Raw genomic sequence first — 25,948 nt, forward strand, 5'->3', positions numbered from 1 at the left:
ATCCAGGTTCAAGATTTGCATATAGCCATTACAAAGAGGAAGACAAAACACTGGGAGTAAATTTTTCGGGGCCAGATAAAAATAAAGCAAGCCCAATAGGCCAACACAAATATGGATATTTCTAAACTAGGTATATATGCACACATATTGGCACAGAGAAAGAACAGAAACTCAACACAGGGACTCTGATTTATGAGGCGGGGAATTCAATATTTGCATATTATAACAACACATATTAAGTTGTATTAAAATGTGTGACCTTTTCATTCGTGCATTTTTGCTTTCAGTATGAATCTTCCATGCTACAATGACTCACTGCTAATAGATCACAGACATATACCACTTGTTTAGAAGAGAATATGATTATAATGGGATAGAGGTGTGTAGCAATGTTTTTATGTTATCTACAATCTATGCTCAAGGCACATTTTTAAATCCGATATCCTTTAATGTTTTTAATCTGCACCTTAGATATTTTTATCATATTACTAAACCCCCAATAAGATACATAAGGCAGAAAACAAAATGGTATATACTCTTGGGAGCAAAAGTGGCTTAAGCAATTGAGCACCTGCTTCCCACATGGGAGGTCCCAGGTTCAGTTCCCAGTGCCTCCTAAAAAACAAATACAAAAAGCAAACAAAAAAAACAACTCAGGGAAGCATATGTGACTCAGTAGTTGAGCACCAGCTTCCCACATGAAAGGTCCCAGGTTAAATCCCTGGCCCCAGTACCTAAAAAAAAGAAAAAAGAAAAAAAGAAAAATATGGCATATACTCTTATGAAATAGGCACTTTCTTCTGACTGAAGATGGTGAAAAAGCAATTCAAAGCAGGATTTAGTAGTAACAGTTTGTTTTTTTATTGACACTTTTCTTTCTTTCGTAGGACTTCAAAATTTAATCAGGGGGAAGCGGATGTGGCTCAAGCAATTGAGCTCCCACCTACCACACAGGGGATCCCTGGTTCAGTTCCCAGTGTCTCCTAAAGAAGAGAGCAAGCTGGCGCAACAGGCAGGTGCAGGAGCAAGAGACATAATAGGAGACACAAGAAGAAAAACATAAGGAGAGACACAAAAAAGTAGGGAGCAGAGTTTCATGGTGCCTCCTAAAAAAGATGAGCAAAACAGTGAGCTGATGTGACAGTCAGATGTAGCAAGCTGATGCAACAAGATGACACAACAAAAGACACAAAAAGAAAACATAATGAGACACAACAAAGCAGGGAACAGAGGTGACTCAAGAGATTAGGCACCTCCCTCCCATATTGGAGGTACCAGGTTTGGTTCCTGGTGCCTCCTGAAGAAACAAGGAAGACGAACAGACACAGCAAGTGCAAACAATGAGGGTTGGGGAGAAATAAATAAATGAATCTTTTAAAAAATAAATCTAATTGGGGAGGTGGATATGGCTCAAGCAGTTGAGCTCCCACCAACCACAAGGGAGGTCCCAAATTCAGTTCCTGGTGTCTCCTAAAAAAAGACAAGCAAGACAGCGAAATGACGCAATGGGCTGCCGTGGCTAGCTGACACAACAAGATGGCACACCAAGAGACACAAGGAGGAAAACATAATGAGAGACGCAACAAGCAGGAAGCGGAGGTGGCTCAAGAGATTAGGCACCTCCCTCCCACATGGGAGGTGCCAGGTTTGGTTGCCGATGCCTTCTAAAAAGAAGACGAGCAAGCACGCAAATGCAAACAATGAGGGGGTGGGGAGAAATATATAAATAAAATAAATCTTAAAAAAAAAAATCTAAACCAAGATTTGAGTTCCTGAAAACTATTTCTTAGTAACAGTAGTACATAAGGTAAGAAGCAGAGGTGAGAGGTGTCTCCATTATTTAATAACACTGAACTCTTTGCCTTCTCTCTTGAACTGATATATCATTACTAATTATGGTAGAAGAACACAAGAATATGAAGGTGGGTGAAGGGAAGGGAAACACAAAGAAATTAATTATGATTAAGGCTATCCTAAAGAAGTCCACAAATACACAGGGAATTATTTCATTTTTCTCTCGTCTTTCCAAAAAAGAAAAAAAATCTTCATTTTCCAACACCCTCCTGGGAACTTTAAGAACAAGCCAATAAATATTTCCTGGAATTGCAAGAGTAGAGATCGTGGGATAAACAGCAGTGATGTTTCCAGAACAGTGGCCACAGATGGTACATATTTTGCTACCCCTCTTTTTCTACATAGGTAGTCAGTCACAGAACTTCAAATCCCTTCTCAATCACTAGAGTGCCAAGCAGTACCAGCAACATTTGTGTTGATTCTCAATCTTTTCTTAGCAGTTTATTCTTATTCATCTGTGCAATTTACTAAAAACCTGAAACAGAGCTGGCTACAGGAAGCATTACCTCCCTGTAATCATAATCCAGTGCTCTCCTTTATTTTTCAGTGCTGCAGGCTTCAAGAAGTCTCTTGTCAAATGGCAATGCACTTAGTTTATATCTCTTGATTCCCTAAAGTTACATATCTGTGTGTGTGTGTATATATATATATATGTATGTATGTATATGTATGTATATATCTTTTTTTTTTTTAATGTGTCTATAGACATAAATTCTGCTTAGGAAATAACATTCACCTAAAAAAAAATTTTAAACCCCAATCAATTAGAAGGAAAAATAAATTGAAAAGCACTCTTTCCCTGTTTAGTCAACAAACTGTTTCAGAAAACACCCATCTCCTAGTTACAATAAACACAGAAAGCATGGCATAGCTTTTACTCTTTAACTCCAAGTACTGCTGAGCTTATAACAGATGTATTATGAAACATGGCAGGAAAAGGGTGAAAAATTTTGGTAGTTGATCATTTGCTATCTTCAAACCCAAAGCTATCAAAGAAGGGTTCCCACCACCAGCCTGATGCCCCACCCAATCCCCCACCCAAAGGTTTCAAAGACAAATTTTTAAAACATACCACACAAATGCTACATCAACAGGCACTAGAAGAAATGAGGAAAAGAGAATAAAATCTTCACAATTATAATTTATTGGGAAAAAATAATAGATCAATTTTCTGATAGGTAGGTAAATTGCAAAATCAAAATATTTGTCTGTTCCTTACCTTGACAATATTCAAAGTTCCCTTTTTTCCGGCAGTCACCTATTACTAAACTCAGTGCTCTCCAAGTGTTTCTTTTGACAGATATCATTCTCCACCAATCGCTCTGCTAATTTCCTCTCTCCTTTTCTGACTGGGACAGATATTATGTTCACCAGCCCAGAGATCAATCTTTTCTATTGACAACAACAAAGGGAAAAAAAATGCATATATCACAACCAGTCTGAAGTATTATACCCATCTATTTACATGAAAATACTAGGCCAGTTTTGTTTTGTTTGTTTTCAGAAATAGATACATGTCCTTCTAAATTCTAGAAGGTTTCAAAACAATCCCCATTTTCTCAGTGCCTATTAAGGCATGCTCTAAAAGACTTTAAGTCTCTGATCATCTGACTCAGCTGGATACTTTCTGAACCAGACAACTCCTCTTTCCTCAAATTGGTTTTAAACTTATGTACATCAACACCTTAGGAGAATGTGTTACCTGTTTCAATAAAAATATTAAACAATATGTCAGATACTATGGTTTCTTTAAAAAATGCTTTGAGACATATGTTTTATATTCTTTTTTGAAATTTTACATACAAATTAAATTCTGCTTAAACACAAAGTGGTATTCACATGGTTTCACTGTCCCGAAATTTAATTGCAATTATTAGCTGAATAGCTGTAAACACCTAATAATACTCAAAAAGCTTCTTTATATAATCAACTATTTTTAAACATATTAGTAATAACAATTACTGGTGATTATTTTGCCAAATCAAACTTCTACCACTTTCTTCTTTTCCTTTAAAGCAAGCCAATTTCTCATTTTCCCTTCTAGATTTCACAGGTTAAGAATTCATTCATTATTAACAAACATTTATAGTGTCTATCACTCTCCTGCTATTACTACTGCAAAGAGAAAAGTATCACTATTCTCATAAGCTGTGAACTATAAAAGGATCTAGCACAATCATATGCACATAAGGTAGGAATTCATTAAATGCAAGGGAATAAAAATTTACAAAGAAAAAGTACTACTATGGCTATTGCTATTATTTTTCAAGAGCCCAAGTTACTCCCAATAAATTTAAAAAGTGATAAATATATTGTGCTATATATAAAACAAGCATATTCCATTTAAAAAAAAGTGATGCCCTTTATATGCCACTTAAAGACCCTGATATGATGTAATAGATTGTTTCTTACTGTTCTTTAAGGTAATAAAAAAATAAGTAATGGCTAGGAAAAATACTATACTAGGTATTTCTTAGAAATTGCCTTGGAGCTCAGCAAAGAAAGATCATTAAAGACAATCTGCTGGAACTTGGAAACATTTAGTTTACTATGAAATCTAACAATTTTATTAACAAATGATAAAGTAAAAAAAAAAATCCTGTAAGAAGATGACCAAGATACATAGATAAATATACAAATATAGATGGTTGCAGGGCAGAGGGGCATGGAGGAGAGAGGTTGGAAGTAAATACATCCAGACATTAAATATAATTATTTCTGGAGGCTAGAGATATGTGTGATTTTTTTTCCATGCAATTCTGTTATTTCCAATTTTTCTACACTGAGGAAAAAGATTTTATAAATAAAGTTAAATAAATATTACCAGGAAAAAGAAGAAAAGATTTTTCTTAGATTCAATCATGATATAAGAAAATATTTTGTGCTTCAGCAACTTTCAACAAAAGAACCAGAAAGCTCAATACAGAGTCTATGCTTCTGTAGGAGCCATAGTTAATAATTTCTATTGAACAAATGAAGCAGGCAAAGCATATACAAATTCCCTAGAGTCTAAGCCTATTTATTCCCTCTCATGACTGCTACATACCAGACTAATGTCTAGGTTTATTAATAAAAATGGCATAGTGTACCCAAGTTTTTGAGGCACATACAATTACTATGTAGACAAACTTCTGTTAAAAGACAAGTTTCTCATTTATAAATGATTCTCTCAATACAGAATATTGTTTTACTTTTTAGCTTAAATTGTGGCATCTCTTTCAATCACTATTCTGAAGTAAATGGAAAAAATATGGCAGGAAATAGTGTTCCAGAATAAGTTAACGTACATATTTATAAATTCTTAAATGTTAACATAGCCTACAAATACATATGCAAACCTAAAGCTGCCCATGAGAATTTCTCCCATTTAAGAATTTTATATACAGAATATTATATCACAATCAATTGGCTAACTTAAAAAAAAAAAAAACTTTTTTGGGGATTTTTCAAAATAATGACTTTGGAGTATTACGTTTGTGTTTCATATACACAACAGATTAAATATGAAATAATAAAATGTGTAATGATAATATGCACTATGAAAGTATATGTTCAGATATTTATGATACTTATTCCACACTAAAATCTTTATCATGTGCAAATGATAGTAAAATTTCTCACTAATTGACTTATTCAGTTCTTCAGTCCCCACATTTGTGAAACTTTATGAAGGGAACATACATTCTGAACTACAACAAAAGTAGAATTCCTCCTCAAACAATTTGTAGTTCTACAAGAATGTTATTTAAAAAGCTCAACATGCTGTATTACCATGGAAATTGTGGAAAACATACATTCCCAAACAAATATTACTTTTTCTCAATGGTATGAAGTAATGAAAACCACATGTGTAAATCTGCGATCCGTGCAGTAGTTCAAGCTGCAGCTAATAGAAAATACAGAACGTGAACTCTGCTATATAAAGGATTCTTGTTACAGAAATATAATGTGAAAACCAGATGCAGACAGAAAACCTTAATCACAGATGGGAATGTAATCACTGGCATACAGAATACTTTTTTGATCAATCTTAACCATATGCACAATGTATTTATTTTCTAAGGAATGCAATAACTTGAGCGAACTTTCTATTTGAATTCGGTTAACCTCATATTTATAATGCTTTTATCTTACTCTTCCATCCCCTTCAATGTGTATACTGAGCCAAGGTTTTAAAAGGAAGAGTTGCTGGCCTTGGCAAATCATTCTTGTATCAGTTTATCTTTCAAAAATTTAACAGGATGTAAAGACTACACACATCAGAATCAAGCTCAAAAGAGATCAAGTGCACTGCCCCATTACTGTATGTATTTCTCAATTACTACCAGAAACCCCTTCACTGCCTAAACACGTTTCTCCAGAGACTTGTATTACCATTTGGGTCTACTTTTCCTTTAGGATATAATATATAGTTAATCAGAAAAATGAAAAATGAGCCTTAAACACACTTCTTTTTTATCTATCAACCTGGACTAAATCAAACCTTAACCCTAACTTTTCTTTCCCTTATAAAAACATTTTATAGCACAAATGTTCTTTTTCATTAATAAAAATGCAATTAGTTCTTGGTCAAGGGGAATTATCCTGAAAGAAACCTATCATAGCATATCTGACTTAGAAAACACCGCATTAATAAGAATGGTCCCTGACACTGGGCTATAGTTTACCTTTGTTGAAGCCTCAGTTGTCTCCTTTGCAGAACAAATCTCCCAGATCCCCCTAATTTGAAGTAGTAGTAAATAGCGCACCATTTCAAAGTACTTCAGGACTACATCCAACTTCCAACAGGAATCAACTGGGACAAGGTGGACACCAGGACTTGTCAAACAAGGTTATATGAGCTAAACTTCAATGTCCTAGTCACGCAAGCTTCCTTCAGCTTCCGTGATACACACTCATCCCAATTCTCCTTCCCTCTTCTACCTGTTCTCCCTGACACAAAGTCCTTGTTCTTGCCCTATCCTGACACTCAAGGCACCGAGAATTCGGCACTAACCTACACCTTCCATGCCTAAATAGGGCACAGCTCTTCTCTGGACTAGCTACCAATGGAATGCGTCATCTAATTTCTGTGGCTTTGTGCACGCACCTCAGGTCTTTCCCATAGACTGATGCACGGGCAACTCCTTCCCATCACTCAGGTTTCAGTTCAAGTGTCCCCTCCTCATAGATGATTTTCCCAACCATGCAAAATAATGTTAGATAGCAGGGGTACGGGTGGGGTAAGCCATAGTTTTTGTGAACTATGTGAAATAATTTATTTGCTAATTCATTTATTAAATCTCCCGCCCCCACCCCTAAACAGTAAGCTCTGAGAGCAAGACCTTGTTTGTCTTGCCCTTAATCTATCCCCCATTTGCTAGAACTGCACTCAGCACACAGTACTAGCCCAAATGAAAAGAAAAGAAAACGAAACAAAACAAACGAGCATCACCCAATGAAATGAAATGCCAGAAAGGCCCACTTCAATCGCTATGGGCTTCACAAACCTTTCTCTGACCGCTCCTGGGGCCCAGGGTCTTCTTTAAATTTTGACAGCACTAATGGTCTCTATCAGGGCTTGGCACCTTTTACCCGCCAAATACTGTGGGTCTGAGCCATCCCCCCAATATTGTACCATGCTGAAGCCAGGATGGGAATCAGGCCAGAGCATGCAGGGCTGTAAGGCCAGCCGCTGCACCCATCCTGAGAGTTAGGACGCCACACCTGAGGACCACAGCCCAAGGCTACGAGGTAGGCATGCTCGTGAGCAGTTTTTTGTGCATAGACATCTCCTAACTGAGGGTGTCACTTTTTGAAGGAAAGCCATCCCATCTTCTCTTTATGCTAAGAACTCGAGCATGATCTGCTACACCCATTCCCACTGCCCAGGCCAGGACGGCAGGGCCCATGTTTATTCACCAACACTCGTACCCAGTGCCTAGCACACTGCCTTGCACAGGGATGGCGTTCACTCAAAACTGGCTGCATGAAAAAATGGGTAAATGATCATCATCTGCTAGCTGGTCTTTCTTCATGCCACTTTCTCTTATTGTGATAAGGCATAACTTTTAAAGCCTACACACATTTTCTTTAAAGAATAAATTAATTAGAAGGCAGGTGGTCAATCTGTTATTTAGCTCCAGTCAAATCAAGAAGGCACTATAACCAAATGAATTAATAAACTAGTCAATTTAAAATGGTAGGAAGCTCTTTAATATCTCCTCTGTTACAGATATAATTTCACTTTCAAGAAACAACTTTCCTAAAATGACTGAAGCCTATAAATATAAACACGGAGCATAGAAGCTCACTGCACAGGCTTTCTGGCTGGACTTGAATCTCAGCTCCTAAATGAACCAGCTCTTTGACCTTGGACAAGTCACTTAACCTCTTTAAGCTTCAGATTTATATCTCTAAAGTAGGGTAATAATATCTCACTTACTAGGATGATAAGAAGATAAGAAATAATACTTCCAAAGTATCTATCTTAGTGCTCCTATAGCAAGTGTTGCTTATCAGTTCTTATCATTTAATAGTAGAAGCTTCTTTGATATTATGGTTTAAAGCATTAAAATAAAAGCAAAGGTCACCACATACAAATGACCTGATACAATTCAAGATGTTTTTCCTTTCTGTACTATTAGGAGTACTATTAAGGAATACTGTACTACTAAGTGATAAAAATAAAGTATCTATGACCTATCAACAAAAGCAAAATATGTCAAATTAAGCTACAGGTCAAAAAAACATTATTAAGAAACAAAGGGGGAAAAATACCACAAACTACCATTTTGTGATTTAATTTTTTTATCCTCATTCAATTTCATCTGTGAAAGACCATCTCTAGGGGATAAGAGCAGAGAGAACCAATTATTTCCAAAGATTGGCTTCTTCAAAATAAAGGCATCTGTTCCATGCTAGCAACTTGTGCATGAAAGAAAAATGGGACTTTGAAAATACCTGCATTCACGGTTGATGGTCGCACATCTCAACAAGCTACTACAACTGTCCAGCTACAAACGTAGTGGTAAATACGGTCCGGCTGCTGCGGCTCCTTTACCCCCTCTTCCTTCCCCCTCTTTTCTTTCCCTCCCTCCCTCCCTCCCTCCCTCTCTCTCACAGAAATGCTTACAAAACTGTGTTATTTTTGTACTCTGAACAGTAACTTTTCTAAGTGTACTGAAAGCTCTTGATAGTTTTCCATTTTTACTTTAGTGTAGGTCCCATCCGCAGTCTGTGTGGCTGGGGAAAAACTCCTAGGTGGTGAGACTTGGAAGAATTCTAGGAAAGTGGTAGTGAGCCCTGGATAGAAAAGCCTTGCATTAAGAAATCTAGACCTTGCTCCACAACTCTCACCAGGTGACCTCAGGTACGCTAGTTACCTTTTAGCTGATTTACAAACTGAGCTTACAGCCAGGTAAGGATTAAATAAGATACTATGTGGATCTCAATCCATCAAAGTCTCCAAATACCTCCTCTCCATACAGATCTGTCTGAAATTGTTCAGTTACTTGCATTAAGGAATTGAAGATTGCTCTTCTGAAATTGACTCTTCAAATGGAAAAATCACTTTGGAAGGGACCTACTTCCACATCCTGGGGTTGAGATGTCATACCATTATACCGTTCACTGTGTCTCTAGTTTTGAGACTGGTTCACCAAAGCAGCAAAGCAAGTGGAATCCCACACAATGTCAGAGAAAAGGCAAGGCAGGATTGGGGGTTGAGGGGCGAAGGCAGGTGCTGCTAGAGGGGAAGTGCCTGGAGATCTGCCCCAGGTAACAGATATAGGCAACCAAAGGAGTAGAGAGAGCCCCTGGCTCTTACTTGGGAGGATCTGGTAGAGAGAAAGCTGAAAATGACTAAAATGGTCTTTAGTCTCTGGGTCCTTGATCAAAAGAACTCTTCCACCTCATAAAAATGTCCACACACACAAAAATTTTGCTTACAACTTCTGAGGGTTCATCCTTTTATCATGAACCTCATGAGAAAAAAAAAATTTCTTTTTAATTTTAAAAATAAAAACTGGTTAAGAAATGCAACTACGAGAATCCAAGTGGCTTGATCACTTCACCATTTGCCGAAAGGCTGATTGATCCTGTGCACAGGGTGGTTGTTTTTATTTTTTGTTGCTGAAACTTACAAACTAAAATATGGTTGCAATAAACTGTACATTCTAGGACAAGAAACCACAATGAAAAGAGACTAGGAAAGAACCGATGTACCACTGAAACCAACAATTTCATTTGGTCTTAGCAATATAATTTTTCAGGACGGTTTTAAGTAAATAATCTGGGTTCAAGGGTTGACTTTTCAATCACGAGTCAAAAAGTGCCACAACCATTCAGACTCCTACCTTCAAGAAACTTATTAATCAGCAGAGAAGTCTGAATTACATGAAAAGTAGCAAAAAGTTGGACGTGACAAACGCTATCTTTGGGGAAGGGAAGTAGTGGACAGCTTCAGAGGACAACGTTTTATTAGAAACTTAAGAGAGGACAAGGTGAGTAGGGCTTGGCTTTCAGGTAGAAAGCACTTAGGAGCACAGACCCGAAGATAAGATTCAACCAGGGTTTTAGAAAAGGCTGTGATGAGAAAGGTCTTGGAAAGGTCTTGCAAAGCAAGTGTTGTCTGTCTTAAACATCCCGTACCCTAGGGTGTCAAGTAGGGCCAGACTCTCCATATTTATTTGCTGAATGAAGATGACTGTGAGGGAATGGCCAGGAAAAGAAGATCCAACAGGAAGTTTGGAGAAGAGAAGGGTCAATAGTTAAAGAATGGTTGAGTCAGATGCTAAGAATAAGCATTTACTGAAGGTTGTGCTTCACATGTATCATCTCATGTAATCCTCATGACACCCTTATGAGGTCGTACCATTCGTGCTCAGATGAGAATTATTTCCAGGCAAGAAAAGAGAGTGGGAAATTAAGTAAGTGGTAAAGCACTTGGGAGTTAAGTCTCTTTTAACCACTACACTCTCTACTGTCTTCTGGCAGAGAAGAGAGCAGCAAGCATCACTTTCCCCAAGATGAGGAGGGCCCCAGAACCTGGGCAGGCAGCTGGAAAGAACCAGGCAACCCCAGGCTTACTCTGCAGTCTGTAACTTTACAGTAAGTGACAGAGCTGTAAGATTTTTTTAAAAGACTCAGAGTACCAAAGGAGAGCCGGCACACAGTGTCCTTCCTATCTACCATTAATGCTGGGCTCCACTTTCCTCCCCCAAAGCACAAATGGTAGCAGAGGGGAAAAATCATTTAAAAATCCATTTCTGACAGATTTTATAACAAAACCACAAACTTCAAATTTGGTTGAAGTATAAAAGAGTAAAAGCATCACCCCATGTTTTTGAAGGTAAATGATACCAGACAAAACAAGCTGGAAGACTTTGAAATCACAGTATCTGATAGACCATATCCTCAAAAGTCCTCATACAAGAGATTTTTGTTTTTGTTGTTGATGATCATGAGGAAACATTTTCCAATAACTAAAATCTTTTAAATGGGGGAAGAGGTGGAGGGGGATGTACTAACAGTGAACAATTTTAAAATAGGGATTTAATATTCTCTTTTAACATATAAAAAGGATTCCCTTACTTTTCCAATGAGGATTCCATTTTAAAATAGAAAATTCTAGTCTTCCACATGATCTATTTAGTTTATTTACTGAGGTGGCAGACTTGGCCCAGTGGTTAGGGTGTCCGTCTACCACATGAAAGGTCCACGGTTCAAACCCTGGGCCTCCTTGACCCGTGTGCAGCTGGCCCATGCACAGTGCTGATGCGCGCAAGGAGTGCCCAGCCATGCAGGGGTGTCCCCGCGTAGGGGAGCCCCACACGCAAGGAGTGCGCCCCTTAAGGAGAGCCGCTTAGCGTGAAAGAAAGTCCACCTGCCCAGGAATGGTGTCGCACACACAGAGAGCTGACACAACAAGATGACGCAACAAAAAGAAACACAGATTCTCACGCAGCAATAGACACAAAGAACAGACAACCGGGGTGGGGGGGGGGGGGGGAAGGGAGAGAAATAAATAAATAAATCCTTTTTTTTTTTAAGAAGTGTTAGTTTATTTACTGATGGTAAAATACATAAAGTCAAGTTTCTGTTAATCCACTAATATTTGTAATGCATTTGTGTTATTTTAAGTACATATATTTTTAAATATCATCCTGTGAAGAATATTTCATTTTCAGACACTGCTTGGAAACAAAAAAAATAAACAGACAGACAATACTTGAGGCACATTTTGATTCGAAAGTCCCCTAAAATAACTTACAGCCACCCAGGAGTGCTCAGCCCAGAGTCTGAGACCCACTGGTTTACAAGCACTGCCTCTGCTCTTCTATCAACTACTCCTTGACCCTTACTCTCTGGTCTCTGTCTTCTCTCCTCTACATGGTAAAAATGAGAAGGTTTTGTAAATTATACAGCAAACAAACATGTGAAATAGGTAAAACAGGCTGCTCTCGTTGAATGGAAAGTTAAGGGTCCAGAACCCACCCTACCTCACTGCTTTTTATTCTCCCAGGTAGCCAGAAGACACCTAAGAAAGGAAGGAAAACCTCCTCAGAACAAATTGAAAGCCTCACAAGGAGACAAAACACATGAGGGAGCCATGCCCCAGGCAGGTCAATAATAAATCTTCCATGTAACAACCACTTTTAAGGAACACCTATCATTTAGCAGCCTTGTCACCATCTGCCAAAAGGTACTGGACCACAAGAACCAATGGGGCTGAGGCTCTCCAAAGAGATTCTGAGACCCCTCTCTAGAGGTTGGGTTTTACGGGTGTGCAGTAGGGTGTCATCCTTGTGCTGCACCTTAAACAAATATCCTACAAGTGATCCCGAAGTTCGGCAAGCTAATTGCCCTCAACACCTAATCTTTGCGATGTTCCATCTTCTCCCTCTCTAAAACTACCATTATCTCCAAGTTCATATTATTTTTCCTTTGCATTGCCTCTTGTACCTGCCTCCTCCTCCTTGCCCCGCAAACCCAATCCTGGTCCTTGTTCTGCAGTATCTAAAATCTAAACCGCTGCCCCAAGCTTCCCAACTGGCCCTGGCCTCTAACCTCCCCCACCCCAGTCCATTTGCCCCACTGCAGTCGGACCAACTCTACAGAAACACTGCTTTAGGTGGGTTTCTGGCTTCCCCTTGCCTAGCACAATTTTTGTGTTTTTAGTTTTGTTCCATTAAACCATATTTTGCCAGGGTATCTTCTGTTCAAAAGAAGTCCAACTAGAAAATCTAATATAGAAAGCAATTTGCTGGAAACGCAGAACTATTCTGGTTGTTAGGATATAGTTAGGGGATGAAAGGCCCTGAGCCCATGTGGGCTCACGCCAGGCCACCTCTCAACCCTGAGGGCACATTTTTAAAAATTTCTGGCCTAAAAGATAAAGCTTATACTTTTGAAAGGCTCGATATTAAAGACATGGCTGGTCTTTCTGCTCTTATTTCTCAGTAAACAGCCAAGGGGTCCTCTTGCGGCAGCCACCTTGGTTCATTTATCGTCTCTTCAACCCCATTCCAGATTTAATTCTTCCATGGGCTTTTCCTCTTCTGGACTTCTGAGCTTCCCATTCCTCCTTCATGAAAGACTTACCACAGTCCCACTACACTAACTTTGCCTTGATAAATCCTACTGTCAAGACAAGCTTAAATTCCAACTTATTCCCGCCTCTAAAATCTCATTTAATTAATAGGTAATCAAGAGCCACCATCTTTTGTAGCTATTTAATTTGTCCTGAGTGAGTTCTGTCATTTAGTGGGATCTGGGCCCACTACTCCCTCCCCTCCATGTCTCCACCTCAAAGTGTTTTACACATGGTAGGCATCCATTAAATACATATTAATATACTTCAGATTTGAAATAGGGTGACTTTTTCCAAGAGCAAAAATTTGACTCTTCTTGTAGATACTTTAATAGGTATCTTTTTCAGGATTATCAAAAATGTGTTTAATAATCTTTAATACTCTAAATATTAATAGGGTGGTCATTTTATTCTTCTCCACTTATATTTTCCTCTGATATTTTATATTCCTTCCCTCTAGACAACTCAAAGCTTGCTTGGACAAGTCAATGAAGACTGATTACATTTACTTTCCATTTAGATCTGAACTAACCTACCTACCCTGACTTAAACAAACAGATGAAAATTCATTGTCCACATTTGTTTCCCATCAGGTTAAATCTGGACCTCATTTCTAAAAAAATCTAGTTAAGGATGAGAATGAAAATGTATGACAGGTAAGGGAAAAGGTTGGGGAAAGTAAAGAACAATACTTGTCCAACACATGATAAAAGTTAGAGAATCCTAACAGTCACTTAAAAAGAACACTTTCACAGGAAAGGAGGATTACTCCGTCAGTCTGATAAACACCACAGTTCCAGTCCCAATATCATCTGCTGTTCCTCCCAGCTGTGTTTGCTCATCACTGTGTACATAACATATGCATTGATTCAGGAAATAGACAGCCTTTCATGACCTGTCTTAAAACTCACATCTTCCTCTATCTTGAGGTTAGGAAAAGGGATATAATGCTTCTACTTTCAACCAGACGAACCAACTTCCTAATAATTTATATTTAAAGCACAACTTGCACCATGCAAGTCCACTGGGGATGCCTTTTCAACTTCTGATATTCTACCTGCCAACTCGGCTGTGCCTTGGTTGTGCTCTCTGCCATGCTGCTGGGTCATTTCCCTGGCACCAGGTTTCTGTGCCAGCACTCTCAGGTACCACATATCTACTTTCCCAATATCATTATGCTCTCATCTCCCACCTCAGTGTCACTACAGGCATTCTCCCTAGAATTGAGCAAAAGGGCCTTCCCAAATACTCTTCATAATAGAATCTTGCAGCTAGTACTCACTTCTATTTTTCTAGTTATCTTATCATCTTGCCCTGTCTAGCTCATCACTGCTCTGGCAACGCTTCCCCTGATATTAGTAATGACCACCCACCTCTTAAATTCCTTTAGATAAACTTCCCTTACATCTCTTACATCTCCTGGTAGTATTTTCTCTAAAAGTGGTCAATTCAGTCAAGTCAGATATTCATATACTTTTAAGACATTCTCCTTTGCAGAAAAGCAATTCTTTCTGGCCTCCCACTCAACTTTGAGTACCAAGGCCAAGAAGTTTTTACAACCTATGAACACAGTGATATCTGTGGCTTCCATTTCTTGACATGAAATTAATGTGGCTTCCAGGTCCTGCCAATCAGATATTCATAGTAACCAGCAGAAATTTCCTTGCCCTCCTGAACGGTGACAAAGTGCTTTCCTTGACTGACCCAGAAGTTTAAGCATGCTATAGCTCCTAAGTGCCAAAAAAAACCCCAGCCTGGGTTCATTATTAATGATCTTGCAAATGATCACCAAACTTCTAACAATGTCTATATTTAATCTCCTATAACAATTTTAGAACCTCCTATAACAATTTTAGAACCTCAAGGAAAGTACAAAATTAAATTGTTATTGGCAATAACTGGATTTTTAAACATTTTAAAAAGTAACACTACATCTTTAGACAATGCGAAGGGACAATTCTTCAGTCTTTCCTAGTTAGGGTCTAATCCCCAGCCAAATGACAATGCACCCTTGTTCATTTAAATAGGATGCTACATACCAAATCTCTCTAGAAATACTTTAAAGAGGTCATTTTCTTTGTTGTTGTTGTTTTTATTTGTTTTAAAGATTTATTTATTTATTTCTCTCCCCTTCCCCCTGCCCCACCCCAATTGTCTGTTCTCTGTGTCTATTTACTGTGTGGTTTTCTTTGAACACTTCTGTTGTTGTCAGCAGCACGGGAATCTGTATTTCTTTTTGTTGCATCATCTTGTTGTGTCAGCTCTCCGTGTGTGCGGCACCATTCCTGGGCAGGCTGCACTTTCTTTCGCGCTGGGCGGCTCTCCTTAAAGGGCACACTCCTTGTGCATGGGGCTCCCCTATGTAGGGGACACCCCCACATGGCACAGCACTCCTTGTGCACATCAGCACTGCGTATGGGCCAGCTCCACACCGGTCAAGGAGGCCCCGGGTTTGAACCGCGGACCTCCCATGTGGTAGACGGACGCCCTAACCACTGGGCCAAGTCCGCTTCCCAAGAGGTCATTTTCTAAACATCCCAATGACTTTAGGTACACCATCTTTGAAACTGTAGAGGAGGCCGTGCAAATGTCTGGTAAGTACAGCCAATAAGCACCATGTTTCAGCCTCTAGCCCCTAACTCCTGCCCCCCAGCATCAAGTCAACATCCTGTCCAGCGACTATGAGGAGAAAGCACAAAAACTATTTTCTTTCAGCGACACCTAAAATCTTTAGCTCCTCTTCACTGCATAAAAGGATTCATTCCTCCATCACTGAACTCTGAAAAAAGTATAGTAACAACTGAAATTTAAGACAATCATTTAAGGCTAGAACTATGGAATTAAGGGCTCCCTATTTGCACGTCACTTCTTTACAATGAGGAACAGTGGAACGATAGCAATGTTCTAGACAGATTTCATTTCCCAGTTGGACAGCAATTAAGTCCCTCCTCCCCACCCTCACCCCACCACAGCAGTTCAGAATCAAAAACAAGCCATGGGTTTCTTTTTGGTCTCCTAATCATGGGAAACTCCCTAAAGCCTACTCTCTGTATTCATATAGACTCATACATATTAAAGATCACAGAGTGTACCCTTCGTATTTTACTCCTCAGGAATCCACCTGAGGGCTAGAATGTACCCCAGCCCACCCAGCAGGTCAGTGACAACCGGAAAAGGAACGGTAATTTGTCTACTGGTCATCGAGGACACTCTCCACACCCTTCTTTTCATAACACAGAGTGTCCTTCACACTACTTAACCACACTTATGCAGTATGTGATCAAGAGTACAAAATCGGGCAAAATTCTTCTCCTCCTTTCTTAAAAGATGACCAGTAAGTTGGACCTGGTCCACTGGGAGAAGTCAAGGGCGAGATGTGGTAACAGATGGTGATGGAGTAAACCTCAGGGACTAGAAAAACAGGGACAAGTAGGACAGCTCCAGAACACTTGACAACGTTCATCATCGTCAGTGAAGATGGCTGATTTCATGGCCACAGTACAATGTAGGAAGGAGGTTTTCTGACGAGGGAGCAGCATTGAGTAATGCAGAAGCCTGGATGGGGAAGTACCCAGAGACAGACTGGCATGTATAGGGCAGGGGTCCTTAACAAGGGGTCCATGAGCTTAAACTGAAATTCAAAAAACATTATCCTTGTGGGGACATGTTGGTGCGGGTGTGATATATTTATTAAATAATAATACACAGTATAGTGTGGACTTAGTAAGGCATCCGTGGTTTTACCTGACTGGTAAAGGGGTCCATGGAACAGAAAGTAAGAAGGAGCCTCCAAGGGTATCTGTCAGCAGGTAGCTAGCACTGATTTCAAGGGGGAATGATAGGGTAAATAAAAGAAAACAGTGGAGATATAGATCATGGCTGGTAAAGAGCATATCAAGTCAGGTATTATGAGAATAAAGTCCTAATTATTATAATTCAGATACAAAGTAGGTAATCTGGGGAATACAAGAAAACTTCAATGTTCTAAATTAGGACAAAAAGGTTAAGCCCGAAGAGCAAATATACCTAGTCATAGAGTGATGGGCTGAGGCTCTCTGAGGTAAAGAAACACAGACTAATCATTTACTTAAAATAAGTGATGATAATGTACGCGAATACACTTTGGATGGATTGTACAAGGCAGGGCACGATATAACACAGTGAACCCCGGGGTGAATGATGGACTATGATTAACAGTGCAAATATGAGATGTTCTCTCATGAACTATAACAAGTACATAATACTAATACATGGTGTTAAATACATGTCCCAGAGACTTAAATCTTCATGCTGTTCATATGTGGGTTGAGCCCAGAATCTCAGCAGACTTGCAGTCAACACCTCCTCTCCAGTTCGTCAGACTCACCCAGGACAACTAACAAAAGGATGATGATGGACAACGCCCATACCCCCCAAAAAACAGAGTATCTACAACTATAAGCAAGACAGTTCCATCCATCTGCAAGCAGGATCTAAGCCCCCTCTCAATCAGAAGCAGAGTGGGCATCACCATTCCCAAATCTTCAAGACTGAGGACCAAACAAACATAAGGGGGAATGTAACTATGGCCTCAAGTAGACTTATTCTAGTAATGGAAGAACTTGTATGGGGGAATCCCTTCTATTTTTGATGTAACATTCAGGTAGTCTAAAAATTCTTTTAAAAAAACAAACAAAACTTGGCTTGACTAATGTTACTAGGCAGGTTACTTTTTCTGATCAATGCATCGCTTTACTCATCTATAAAATAAAGATAATAGTAGTTCTGAACTGAAAAAAAACCACGACAGTTTATGGAAAAAGAACACCAAATATAAGCTATGGACTATGGATAATATGATGATGTTCTTTGATAAATTATAACAACTGTATCACAACAATGTAAGGTGTTGGTGGTGGGGCAACATTTGGGAATCGTGCATGATATTCATGGTTGTTTTGTAAACTCACAACTTCCTAAATTAAAATAAAAAATTTTTAAAAAAGAAAATGTATATAAAAGTTAATGCCAGGCTCACAGTAGGTCTTTGATATATGTCAGTTCCTCTCCTCTCTCCCAAGATCCAGAATAATATGGCAGCACCTGGAAGCCCACAGCACACATGCTCTGAAGTAGTCTGTGCCCAGGTGTTAAGAGATTCCTGAATCACATGCCCCAAGAACTTTGAGGTATGCAGATTGTTGTTACACTTGTGCCCTGTGCCTTCCTCTTCCATAAGATAAAACATTGTTTTGCCTTGAGACCTTGACCCATATGAGACCTACAAAACCACATACTTGCTCTATTCCTTCATGAATTGTATTATACAAGTAATCACAACGAGAACTATAAAAGCTAGTGAATTTAAAGTAGATCTCACAGTAACTGAAAATGACTCGTTTTAAGCAGGTTTGATGGTTTCAAACTTTTTCAAGCAAGGGGGTTCCATGCATTAAACATCAATTATGGGGCATTAATTTATCAGTGGCTCTGAAGGAAGAGCCTGAGCATCATTTCAGAAAGTATGAACTAATTTGAGAGAGTCACAGGAAGCGCTCCTCTGCGGATGCCATGGCAAATATTATAGATTCTGTACTGAACCTGGTTGCAACACAAAACAACTCATTAGATGATCACATACCAAATGGTAGGATTATGTCTGTAAATAAACTTTCTTACACTGATGTGTGATTCAGCATCATTTCTTGAGCATGGCAAAGTGCTTAGTGTTGTACCAGGGAGTATCTCCACATGGCTGCCCAGATCTCTGAAAGAGAGGCCAGCACAACATGCCACAACTGGGCTTCCAACTGGAAATTACACTCCTCAAAAGCATTATTCTATGGTTGGTTATATATATAACAAGTAGACACTTAACACTGTTCTTCCAACTAGCTCTTTTGAGTTAGTGTTTCAGAAGAAACTTTGCATTTGTTACTATCAAACATGCTAATCAATGTGCCAAAGTGTCTACCTTCCCCTTTCATCCATTCTTGAGATAATCTGAGTTTGTGAAGGGTGTGTCTGGCAATTCAAGTGTGAAGCCACAAGCTATGTTGCCTCTAATTGATCCTAAGCAGTGTCAGGTATCACCCTGAACAAATTACTATAGCGACAAGTCAATTCAACTGCAATTTGGACTGAGTCAATATTGACCCTTATCCAAATTTCATCAGCCTTCCTTCTATCTTAATTTTTTATGCCTGTGTTTTATGTGAATAGCTTTGCCCAAATTCACCCTTTTTTAAAGGATGAAGTATATTTTTTATTATAAATTTAAAATGTGTTAAGAGTTTTCTTTTTTAATACTGGATGTTTTAAAAAGAACATGTCTTTCCTAGAAATGTCACTAATAAAATGCATCAAATTTTTGTCTAGCATGGCGCTTTCCCTGTCCATAAAACTTATTTGATTAGCAGTACTATAGAAGCTAAAGCTTTTGTATGCAGGCACTCAAGCATAATTTAATCATTTTATTTAAGCATGAAAAAAATTATTCTGAAAGCCCTGTTAGGTAAAATATCCCTGATTAGTTTAAACTTACATTTGCAGGTATATTAAAGGTGAAATAAATCATAGAATGCTCAGTATGCAATGGGAAAGTGTTAACTTTGTTATAACAGTTGATGGTAAGTTAAAAATTGTAGCAGAAAATATAAGGACTATCTCATTTTAAATAAATGTATTTAAACAGGTGATTCCGAAATAAATTTTGTTTTGTGCAAACCCTTTTTAGATTACCAGGATTTTCACCTATGGACACCTCTTTTATAGTCAAACAAGATCAGGTCCTAATTACATAATACCATTTATCTGCTGAGGATAAAAGTGCCAACAAATGAAAATGCACATTAGGAAGAGACTGTCAGAATAGAAAATTGGGTTTATTTTTTATTTTTTTTGTTTTTAAATAACCCACTTGCATTAACAAAAGATTGCAGTAGCTTCCAAATTATAGGGTGTTATTTTTAGTGGAAGTAGTTCAATATTCATATTGGAGCAGATGTAGCAGTTTAACAAAACAGCTCTTCAAACCCTGCACAAATTGAAAACAGGAAAACTGATTGCATTTTCTCTTATCACTTCCCTTTTCTGAATTGACACTTTTGGCCTTCTGAAAATTTACACATGGCTTTCATCTCAACAGCACCTGCTGATCAAACAGAAACCTAACATTTTCATGAAAATGGTATAAAGGACTAGTTTTGTTCTAAATACTGTAAAGGGCATCAGTTGCCTACTTGATGGCAATACTTGCTGTGTATAAATCATATTCATAATAGTTTTACATCTTCATTAAACTTTTAAAAAATGTTAAGCTCCTTTAGGTTTTTTACACATTCACTTTGTGTACAGTTCAAATTTCTTCCACTCAATGTCTGCCCAGTCCTTAGTTTTCCTAGGCAAGGACTACGCAAAGTGTGAGAAAAGCGTAGATTTCACTAAGATAACGAATACCTAGTATTTTCCCTGCCTTGGCTTGGAACAGATATATATTTTTATAGACATATTACTGCCTATGTGTGCACACAGGCACAAAATACATACCTGCCATTTTTATATTCCACCTACCAAAAGAAAACCAGAAACAAAATTCAGGCCCTATTCTTGAAAGGCCTTACACATTCTTTTATCAGATACAGGTTTAGCTGGTGCTTAGATGTTCCCCAGACTCAGGGAGAACAGGTGTCACCCAAGCACTGGTAAATACCTAACTGATATGTCCAACTACTCACTTCAAGGGAAATCTTGAAAATGGGTATTCCTATAAGTCACATAAGCAAGGCTGGTAGCTAGGCTGCTTCCCAGACTTCTAAATAAAAGTGTTCCACATATTTCTCTGCAACACCCAATTCTGGGTAAAATTAAAGATGCTCCTAAGACATGCTTTCTATCGGTTTCTTAGCCAAAAGAATCCTACCACTCTCTGAGGGACTGCAGGCTGTCCATTCCCATTCTGCCTGGGTGAGAAGGTAACCTGAAGGCAGAAATGACATAGAGTAATACACGTGCCACCCTGGCTGTTGGTCTGTGAATTTCAGTGTTTCATCATGCTCACTGAGGCAACAGCAAACCTGAAATGTCAATATGTTCAGTCAATGGAAGTAAAATAATGGGACTCTATTGTCTTACCCAATCGATTTGCCACTGTCAACAAGGAAACATGCCCCCCTGGCTTTAAACAAATTTTAATTAGGCTTCTAGTTACTGGTTCATATCTATCTAACTATGAAAACACCTATTTGACAATGTATAGGAGGCAAAACAATCTTTTTCTCTGCTTTTATTCATTTTAAGAACATGCTAAAGTTGAGACTAATTTTTTGAAATACGCCCATAAGTCAAGAAAACATTTATTCTCATTTTGTAAAAACCAACTTCAAACACAAAACTGTCAAGGTTCAAATCCAAAATACAAACCCACCTGAAAGACTCGGAGCGTTATTTTTTCTCTAGACAGGGTTAAAACCATACTATAAAATTAACTAGTTCCATGTGAAAAGTAGGCTTCATTTGCTTTTCTCACTAAGTCAAGTACCGTTAGCATCAAATCATCACCATTCAAAACATGTCACACTAAACACAAAACCAAATATTAATGCTCAATTCCAAAAGCCTCTACCCTCTTTGCTCAGTTAATCAATCCTATACATAAAGGGCAAAGGAAACTCTTGTTAAAATAGGGTAGGTGCCCCGGTGCAGAGAGGAGGGCAGGGTGCGATGGAGGAGGAAATAAGACATTTAAGTCATTCAAATTGTACCTAAATGCTATGGCTTTTCCTTCCACCAGAAGGGAGAGGGTCTCACCTTAAAATAAAAATAAAAACGAACTAATCAAGTTGTTAAGCAGCTTTTTCTCTCCTTTCTTCATCTACAGGCCAGTCAATAAATAATCTATTGTTCCCCCTTTATCGAGTCTCTTTAAACCTATTCAGACTGGCAAAACTAAAACCAATTAAAGATAAGGCCCTCCGGCAATCTCACCTCAGTGAGTCCTGTCTGGATAGCAGAGGTGATGGGAGATAGCGTCAAGGCCAGGACGGATGCCTCCTCCTCACCCCACACAACAAAAGGCAGATTTCTCTTTCTCCCTCTGCTAATCTTTAAATGTAAATTCTCTCCGCCAGCTAAGAGGAGCGACGAGCGACAGATAACATGTTACATCTTCACTTCTCCTGCTCTTATCGACTTCTGAATCATTTGGAAAGGAAAAGAAGGAAAGAGAAAAGCTGCCTCCCCGTGGTCCTCGCCTCCCCCCCCCACTCCTCCCCACTCCTCCCCACTCCTCCTCCCTCCCTCGCTGGCCTCCCCTCCCCTGTTCACGGAGATTACCTTCTGGCAAAGGAGCGCAGGAGAGGCGGCCGCAGCCGAGGCGGCACCCAGACCACGGCTTTGTATTCATTAAACACACATCGGAGCTTATCAGAAGTAAAAGGCTTGTCAGGATGGCACATTGTGTGTGAGTGAGTGTGTGAGCGCAGGAGGGAGAGGAGAGCAGCCAACGTGCATCAGGGTGATTACAATATCAGCAGGGCCCAGATGGAGGCAGGAAAATAAACAGAGGGTGCGTGTGAGACAGAGCGGGAGAGGGAGGAAAAGTGAGGGAGAGAGAGAGGGAAGAGACACAGGCAGGAGGGAAGAAGCCGAAAGGATGGAGGGGGCGGGGGCTCAGGCCCCAAGGCGCGGTGGCAAGTCGGGGGGCGGGGAGGAGCTCAAAGGTTGGCTGCGGGCCACAGCCAGGGCTAGGGGTCGCCTGCATCCCAAATCCGTCCCCTGAGAGAAAAAAGGGGGGAATGCAGACTAGCAAACTGTATTTCTATGCTCCATGCTAGACTGAGAACGTTTTGGAGGTTCTGTCAAGGTCAGAAAGGGATCAAGAGCTCTCTTTTGGCAGAGCATAACAATGAGACATTCACCATCTCACCTCCATCCAAATAGCCACAATTTGCAAAACAAAGTCTGAACAGCACTTACACAGCCTTCCAGATGGGCGTTCTAGTCTCCCGCTTTGCTGACCCCAACACTCCTAAATTCCACCCTCCACCCCACCCCCTACCCCTACAGAGAGAAACTGACACTTCGTTTCCCTGGGCTTTAGTGTGTCCCAGCAGACAACTTGTGCAGCCAGCATAAGGAGGGCCACTTGTGATTGGTAGCGACAGGTGACTTAGACACCTGCTCCACCTCCAGAAAGTGTGGGGGGAGATGGTTCCTTATGTGTATATCTGAGAGTTTATTTTGGAGGATTTGGAATTGAGGCAATCAATCTCCACAGGAGTTGCCTCACAGCTCGTCACCCACCCACAGTCCAGAATCAATCTGAGAACAAGAGGGACTAGGGCTCCATCAGCAGTCCAGAGGCCAGCCTCGCCCTTCGGGGCAGGAAGGAGACACACCTGAGTATCCCTTGAGCGAGCCTTTTCACTTTTAAGCGCACCCATCAGACAAATCTGATCAATCTATGATCAGATCCTAAATGGAGTGCAGATTATACAGCAAAGAAAGTTTATTTTATTGGCGGGGAGAGGTACAGTTGGTTGTGTTGTGTTGTAAGGCACTAAAGCTTGGTAAAGAAGCCCTCATCGCAGTATGAATAGTGAGTTCAGAATGGAGTCGCCAATAAACTACATACATTTTCATGGTACACAACTGTAGCCCCTGTTGCCGTGAGACTTTGGGCTACAAAACAGTTTTGCATGGAGTGTTAACATAAAGGGACAAAATTATTGCGAGGGGAGTAACGCTAGTGAGTAAAGACCACCACAGAAAAGCAACAGAACCAGCAGCCGCCTTTCAGGAGACAAATGTCAAGAAGTCCCTTAGAAAACTAAGAGAGACGTTTCATCAAGCACTTGCCTCCAAATCACTTGGCCAAAAAATATTTAGTATACTGGACCCCCCTTCTCCCTCACCACTACCCCCGTGCGCGCGTCACACACACACACACACACACACTTTCCCAGCCCAAGAAAAGAATTCAGGGAAATCTGATAGGTAATGCACAGTGAAATATGTTGGGCATAGGTGGGGGAAGGGCACATGTGAAAATCTTGTCATACAATGAGTGTCAGATAAAAGGGGGTCTGCCACAATCCTCCAGTAATCCAATAATGTGAAAAACCCCTTGGTATCACTGAGACGCGAACAAGGTAATATTTCTCTATAAATCTTCAAAAAGTGACCAGCTTCAATAGCTAAAGACGGTGCATGAGTAGGAAGTAAACCACTTGGTGGGCTGTGTTACAAAACCCGTGGGCTCTAAATGGGCGAAAATCTGTCATTCTTACATGTTTCAAACTTAATGACAGATTTCTGGGGTATCATTTTAGCTCTCATAAAAGGTTATCTTTCACCTTTTCTCTAGCTGTTAGAGAAAACTGTGTCCAGAGTAACCAGAAGCAACCACACATACCTTCTCCTTACTACCTCCACCACAAATCACATTTTAGTTAAATCAGTTTGGACACAAACTATATGCAAAAATGATAAATCCAACCCAACTCCATGATGAAAAAAATACAACTTACAAATGCCCACTTTTTTTCCCCCATTACATGGTCTTTTAAGAAATGCTATAAAAACAATGCACTTTTTACAGCTTTCAAATCTAGAAAAGGCTTACATTTTTTTCATTAAAAGCCATTGTAAACACTGAAGGCATGAAGAAAACTGTGCAAAAGCTAATCTGCCAATGTTCTTATTTTGTAAAAGGCACAGTATTTCTATTACTACCTTGTTTGTACATTGACTTTTGGCTCACAGTTTTAGAAAAGATCAACCAATTCTCAAATGGGAAGAATCCATGACTCTCTTCCAAAGCAAACACTTTGCTGCAAAGCTTTCAATTAAAAAAAGGCAACACAATAATCAAGAAGCATAATCACAGAATAAATGTACAAGAGAAAGTGGTTTCTATAATCACAGTTGTCTCAAAGTCCAGGCTGGAGACTAGAAATCTTCATTTCAACTAGTTCTTTTCTTAATAATAGGTTACCTTCCTATAAAAGCATGAAGTCCATCTGCCCCAGGCAGATAAGTTTTGAAGCATTAATTCAGATAAAAATCTAGCATTTTCTTTCTTTCTTTGAGTATGTGAATTCTAGTGTGCTATAATGTGAGAATTCCAACACATGACCATTATTGCGTAATATCTCATTGCTCAGCTTGTCATTATTTCATTTGTAATTCTTATGTTAATTATGTTCATAATTACTATAAACAGATGTGGTAGACATTCATGTGACCTTTTATTGCAGAATGCATTCCTCACTCATTTCTCTTTAATTTCTCATGTATGTGGAAGTGAAGTGCAGAAAAAAAGAAAAAGGCTTTCTAATTTTCTAATATTATATATGCATAAGTTAAAACAGAACCTACCTTCTACACTTCAACTGCATTTCAAAATACTAGAATATTCTTAACGTTTAAGCCACTTTAAAGCACATTTTTTAATTGCACACTGAACCTCACTGCTGCTCACTAAATTGTAGCTATGGGTGCCAAACAAAGGCTAGCATCCCATGTCTAAGTTGTTTATCCTTT

The 25,948-nt window shown here is 39.3% G+C and overlaps 1 protein-coding gene across 6 annotated transcripts in view; it reads right to left on the reverse strand.

The window, feature by feature from the left end:
* Positions 1–25,948, reverse strand: part of RUNX1T1 (RUNX1 partner transcriptional co-repressor 1) — a 146,187-nt gene that overhangs the window by 115,418 nt on the left and 4,821 nt on the right. Inside the window, exons 1-3 of one of the 6 annotated variants that reach the window (XM_071207898.1) lie at positions 22,739–23,013; positions 22,391–22,597; positions 3,074–3,246 (exon numbers count right to left, since the gene is read on the reverse strand). The exons of 1 other annotated variant lie outside the window; for it this stretch is intronic. In XM_071207898.1, coding sequence (XP_071063999.1) covers positions 3,074–3,161 — 88 coding nt within the window. In that variant the 5' untranslated portion in view covers positions 3,162–3,246; positions 22,391–22,597; positions 22,739–23,013. Of the gene's footprint in view, positions 1–3,073; positions 3,247–22,390; positions 22,668–22,738; positions 23,014–25,948 lie in introns of those variants that run through there. 4 more of the 6 variants (XM_071207904.1, XM_071207899.1, XM_071207903.1 and 1 more) reach the window with 4 other exon arrangements.

This window comes from Dasypus novemcinctus, chromosome 14, assembly GCF_030445035.2.
Source record: "Dasypus novemcinctus isolate mDasNov1 chromosome 14, mDasNov1.1.hap2, whole genome shotgun sequence".
In the NCBI taxonomy this organism is placed as follows: Eukaryota; Metazoa; Chordata; class Mammalia; order Cingulata; family Dasypodidae; genus Dasypus; species Dasypus novemcinctus.